The sequence below is a fragment of the Lissotriton helveticus genome, chromosome 12, assembly GCF_964261635.1.
Source record: "Lissotriton helveticus chromosome 12, aLisHel1.1, whole genome shotgun sequence".
NCBI lineage: Eukaryota > Metazoa > Chordata > Amphibia > Caudata > Salamandridae > Lissotriton > Lissotriton helveticus.
In genome coordinates this window covers 830941798-830947797 of record NC_136073.1, presented here as the reverse complement: position 1 = coordinate 830947797, position 6000 = coordinate 830941798, and the positions used below count along the sequence as shown (strand labels likewise).

Sequence of the window (6000 nt, the reverse complement as noted above, 5' to 3'; positions counted from 1 at the left end):
CAGCAGTGTTCTGGTCTCTGGTCCCTTTGAGTACTCCAGGGGCGCGTCTGCCTAACTGCGAACCGCTTGAGGATGCCCTGTTGCACAACACTGCAAGGATGCAGACCTTATTAGATGCACTAATAATACTATTGGAGGCAGGGACATGCACTGCCTCTACAACTAAGTGGCAATGAGCTGTAGAGATTCCTACCGGAGCATTATGCGGTTCGTACTCTAACAAAATAACAATAGGTTTCACAATTAAGTGGTATAAAAATGCAAATCAAACAAGAACATATGACATAGGTGAGTGAATTTATTGTGTAAATACATCACAGAGAAAAGACAGGAACACAAGTCTGTAGATGGCCCAATAGCAGGACACATATCTGTACACTTCATCCGCTGCGGTCAGTGGTGACAGATTTCACTCCTGGTTTCGCCTGGCGCGTCCTATGGAACGCTTCCTCTTAAAACAAACGCGGGCAAGCATGCACTAAAACATCAAGTGCCTTTGTATTACAGAGGTAGTCATACAAGTGAAGATAAGTGTGTCACACTATAGACCTGTAATCACAACCTCTCTAAATATTAACATGTTTTAATGCCATGGATTAGGATTAGCAAAAAAATATAGCTACAAAAATATAATAGCGGTTTCTATCTTAAAAGTGGCATGTTTTCTCCTTCCATCAAAGGATTACACAAATATTAAAGCTCACAGTCCTTTCGCAAGACCTTCGTATGCAAAGCATAGTCATTTGGTCTGGAAAGGGTTAGGCCAGTCCTTGCTAAGATCCTGTAAACCCATCAGTGAGCGCATCCACTGTACTTTAGCCGACTGACGATGGTTCCCCGCACAAACCTCCATGAGTGACTTCATTACTCTGCTGGAAGTTTTAGTTGCAAGGAAGGTGGGTGCCCACCCGACTTGGAGAGCCATGACTGCATTTATTCTGTTCAGTGCCCTACGTGGCAGAAACTTACGCCATTCACCCACCGTCTATGAGAGGCAACCACCCATGATCAAGGCTACTGCTTAGATCAGAGGCCTCTGGTGTCAGAGGTCCAGAATATAATTTTATATCCTTTACCCTAGAGCCCCATGTCATATTCTGGCACGGATATCGAAAATGGCGGCTCATCCGATGGCCTTCTGTAGGAGGAATCCCTGTGTGCAGGACTGCAGACATTCTGGCAAGAGAACTCTGCGAAAATCAGCGAGCAAGAGGTGCAAAGCTGTTAAACTGTATACTGTTCCAGGCACCCTCTTTGAAAGTCTGATCCTTAAGTATGCAGCATGTCCTAAACTAGTCCCCCCCTCCGGACTACGACGCCTGTGACTGTAGGGTACTATGGATGCCACATTTACTAATCTTTACCCACTCTACTTCGTGTGCCCTAGGATAGTCGGGTATGTGTGTAGTCAACATATCTTTAGCTGCCTTTAACCAGTCGGCTTCCTATAGTGACGAACGATCGATCAAGTGCATTTCTACCATGCACGCTGCCAAGGGCTCTATTGGCGTGGGTCTTATTGAGGTGACACTAGGTGCCTTTACAGAGTTTGTTTTTGAAGATCTACAGAGTGGAAGTATCACTTGTGAGTTGTGATCCACGGCAGAAAATGCTGTAACTCCTTCAGATTTAAGGTTACCTTGGGATATACTCAAAAGCCTCTTATCCAGACTTTTTAAAAAAACCTGAACAGGGCACACAGAGATCAGGGCAAGATTGTTGATGCATCAGACTAACATTTCACCCCCCTTCAGACCAAATAATGTTCCTAACTCCGAACCAATTAAGAAACCCAAAGCTGCACCTTCTTTGCTCAACTCCATACTGCAAACGTCCAAAATGCCGTCCTATCCACTCAACTTAGATCTTGCTTTGAAGACAAGCGCAGCAATGGGTGTAGTATATTTACAACTGGCCCCAGTAGGAGTCCACAAGAGATGGGTGGTCTGCAACAAAGCCTAACGGGGCGTTCGCTTCCTCGAGCCACCAGTGCTGCCAAGGAACAACCATGTAAGAGTAACAATCTGTGAGTTCAGCAATATAAACATTAAATGTAGGGTATGTGGAAAGTTTGTAAATAAATTGGACTTCGTGTCACGGAAGAGAGAGGTAATATATACAGCGGTGGTATAAAACCAGAAGGTATGAGCTATTTTTATCTAGATTTGTAGCTGCAGGTTCCCAAGCGGTCATTGGGCATTCCTGATGCTCATTAATTTCCCAGTTTCAACCTCCTCTGGTCCCTCCTACATACTTCAAAACAGTCAATGACAAGAAGAACCAGTCGGCAAGAAGAACAGTCCAAATTCAGACATGCGCAGACACAAACAGCAAATAATCACCCTATGCGCATTAGGTCACTACATCTTCTTATCAAACCTCAACTCGTTCATATCACAATTGCCCAATATACAATTCATCGTTTACATGATAAGAACTTCTACCACTTAGTAGGCCTGCAGGGCCCCCTCTTTCTCATTGGGGCTACCCTCTTACTAATCTGCCTGGGAAGAGTGCCATCACTGGCACAAGGCGGTCTGTTTTTTAAGCAGAGGATGTAGTTAATAACGAGTACACTCCTCTTTCAATTCCTAACATTAAATGCCCATAGCAACAACTCTATTGAATAGACTTGGACTGAGGCACTGCCTTTTATTTAGAATAGTAGGGTTTAATTCTTTCCTGTTGGTCTGAAACAAATCTAGAATATGCATGCAGTTTCTGAACAAAGTACAGGTCAGTGGTAGGGTCTTACCTCAAGTTCGTCCTCCGATTATAATTTAGTTATTTGCGCCCCTGAATCAATGCTTGCATTTCTTAAAATGCAGCATTCACCCTTGACCTGCCTACTGGTCTTGGGATATGCATGTCGCATCTCAGTGTACGGTGCATGGACGTCGTTCTTCGCCTGCTCTCAAGCATTCTCTTAACAAGTGACCTGAATGCTGCTTCTAACATAGAGGCAAATAATGTTTGTGATTGCAATGTTCAGCAGATAAAGAAACATGATGTTTACTTACATCTATGGCAGCTCCAGAGTCTTACACCCACGTTCTACGACCTCCCTTAACCTACCCCCTCACCAAACATGCTTCGTTTCTCTCCTAACCAGCGCCTGTCCTAACAAAGCAATGTTGCTCCGGCAGACATCTTGTTTCTCAGGAGTCCAGTCCCACCAATTCTCATACCATGAGTCCAACACCCCAAGCCGAGAGACTTTTTTAGTAGAAAATACTTGTATTTGATACATTGATTATGCCTTGGAGGCTTTTCAATGTTTCTCGTATAACCACTGTGACACCAACTACCAGGTGCATATTCGCACCGTAGCATCATAGCTGAATGTGCCCGCTGGGCTCATTGTGCTGTGATATTTTATGTCAATGCACATACTTAACCCTTCGGAGAGGTTTTATATTTGACGGTCAGCTCAACCACATTTTGTGTGGCATGAAAGTGGAGCAAGAGTTTTTCCTTAACTTGTGCCCTACATTTAGTACTGTTTATCATTTACATCTCCAACTGAATACATCATTTTGATTTGTTAAGATCCGTGAATTCGAAATTGTAGGCCTAAGTTAGTCTCCGATAACAGAGTAAGAAGAGCGCAATCAATCGTTCCCGAACGTGATTAGACTTAATAAAGTGATTCGCTGGTCCCAATTAACCATTAAAACAGTGAGGCCCGAAGAAAGTAAATCTTGTAAGGGCCATGTGATGTACGGCTTGAGCTGATATTGCGAGCACTCTGGTTCCATCGAGTTATTCTTGCAAACGGGTTCCTCAACATATTGTATACAATGTAATACATAAAAGGAGCATGACCAGCACCAATCCTTCATTGAATAATATAACCAAGAGGTATTAAAATATATTTTTGGGTTCGATGTTTAGACATATTAGAATTTAATTTTAAAAAAAACCTGATGATTCCGGATTAAAAAATTATGTGGAAAGCAATAAAAATGTGCCCCCAGTTCACAACTGCAGACATATTAAAATATATACTTTGAAAACGTGTAAAATTGTTAAAAAGAAAGGGAATCAGATCTTGTAGGTACAAGAGTTCATGGGTACCAGCACGCTCCTTTTTATCCTCCACCTTGCTAGTCCAATTAAAAGCATGCCTTGTAGGCTGTCTCCCAAGCTAGCTGGAAATGGAATGGCCATTTGTGAGGGAAGCAACACCGTTGGCCAGCATGGAATCTTTTTGTAGGTCATTTTGCTTGCTGTTGACTACTCCCTTGCGCTGGTGGATGGCGCCGTTTTGTTTTGAACCCACAGGAGTTTCATCTTCTTTGCCACTTCCGTCACTCTCCTCTACATCACTTCTCAAGTCCTGCTCCACCTACAAAGAGAAGGTTAGGAGGATAGAAAGTAAAATTAAAGTAAACAGCATTTGACGTCCTACATCATCAAGAAACCTCTGAGCAATAGTATTTAGTTATTCGGTTTATTTTTGAACTTTTAAATAATCAAACAAGTCCCTATAGGACCTCAAAGCATTGTGCGATGGGTGCAAAATATTGGAAGTTTATAAACACTATGTTACCCCTTCAAGGGTACCACCATATAATTGTATCCAAACTGAAAATAATCTCTAAATATGGGTCAACCTATATAATCAGCGACTCCATTTCATGGATGATGCCGTATCCCAGACCAGATTCTCTTCTAGAAACAGCTGCAATATAGAATGAAAGTCTAATGGAGGCGATTTAGGAATACAATACCAAGACTTCAGGTGCTTTTTTTGTGAAATCAAAGGACTAGAACATTATGTCCCCGAGAAGATGGGGGTGCTGTGAGAACTTTAAAATTAGGGTGACATCAGAGATTACCTCACCTTAAGTGGTCCCTCAGGTTATGAAAATGGTGAAAAGATTCAGACCTGGCCGACATCTCTTACACAGATGACAACTGATTTATTAAACAATTAAACTAATTAAGAAAATTAAAAATTAAAAATTGAAAACTATTAGACGGTCTAAGGATAAGGTGTAGAGAAATATGGAAAAATACCACTCTTGGTAAACATTCTAAATACACTGAACACTATCTTGAATATTCATCTCATCTACTCAGGTCACACAACTCAAACTTTTCACTGGGGGATTTTAATCTTATGTGGGAACTCACAGCCATATAATCTGTCAGTAAATCTTGTCTGAGCCTATCAATGGTGACAAGTGGGAGGATGACAGTAAGGTATGCGGTGAAATGGGATGCCATTCTGAAGGCGCTCTTGTGAGACCCCTTAACAAGCAGGCTTTCTATGGTTTGTTTTTGTTTAGTAGGACTCTTCACACCATGTAAAGGTGGTTTCTTGCAGTGCCCTCTCTGGTTTAAAGATCTTAAGTGATGCTGTAAATACACAACCTTTACACACCCTTCGATCTCCCCTGCACCTGGCTGGGCTGCTAGCCACAGTGACATTGATTCCTGAACCATGCTGACCGCTTACCTGTTCCCTCTCTTTCCCCATAAAAACCTCTGAGGCATAGCCTCAGCTTCAGTGATATATAAGCATTTACTACCAAAAACAATACAACTGATTGGCACAACATGGAAGCCTTCTAGTGACAGTCTGCTTGAAGTCCCCTACCTCTAACTCCCTTCGCACCCTACATTGGCTCCGCATTGAAAACCGCACGAAATTCAAGGCTCTCTGCATCATGCACAAAGTAAATACTGGCCTGGCCCCACCATATCTCACATCCTTGGTTCAGCACCATTGCCCCCCCGCACTCTGCGTTCATCTAACCAACACCTTTTTTCAGTGCCTAGAATCAGGAAAGCCAGAATGGGAGGCCGTTCTTTTGCCTGGCTGGCCCCTTCACTCTGGAACTCTCTTCCCCTTCACTTACGAAAAGAACCCAATTACCTTAGATTTCGCAAACAGGTAAAAACTTGGCTATTCAACATGTAACTTCTTCCCCTCTGATTTCCCCTCTCCTTTTGTTGGTTTTAGCGCCGGGAAACCTACGGGTAGCTGAGCGC

The 6000-nt window shown here is 42.8% G+C and overlaps 1 protein-coding gene across 5 annotated transcripts in view; it reads right to left on the bottom strand.

Moving 5' to 3' along the window:
* Window positions 1-280: 280 nt before the first annotated feature.
* The window catches only part of LOC144799375 (ceramide synthase 2-like), a 311282-nt gene continuing 305562 nt past the window's right edge, over window positions 281-6000 (bottom strand). For all 5 annotated transcript variants that reach the window (XM_078670654.1, XM_078670655.1, XM_078670653.1 and 2 more), the window contains one exon: window positions 281-4348. In XM_078670654.1, coding sequence (XP_078526780.1) covers window positions 4148-4348 — 201 coding nt within the window. In that variant the 3' untranslated portion in view covers window positions 281-4147. The remainder of the gene's footprint in view (window positions 4349-6000) is intronic.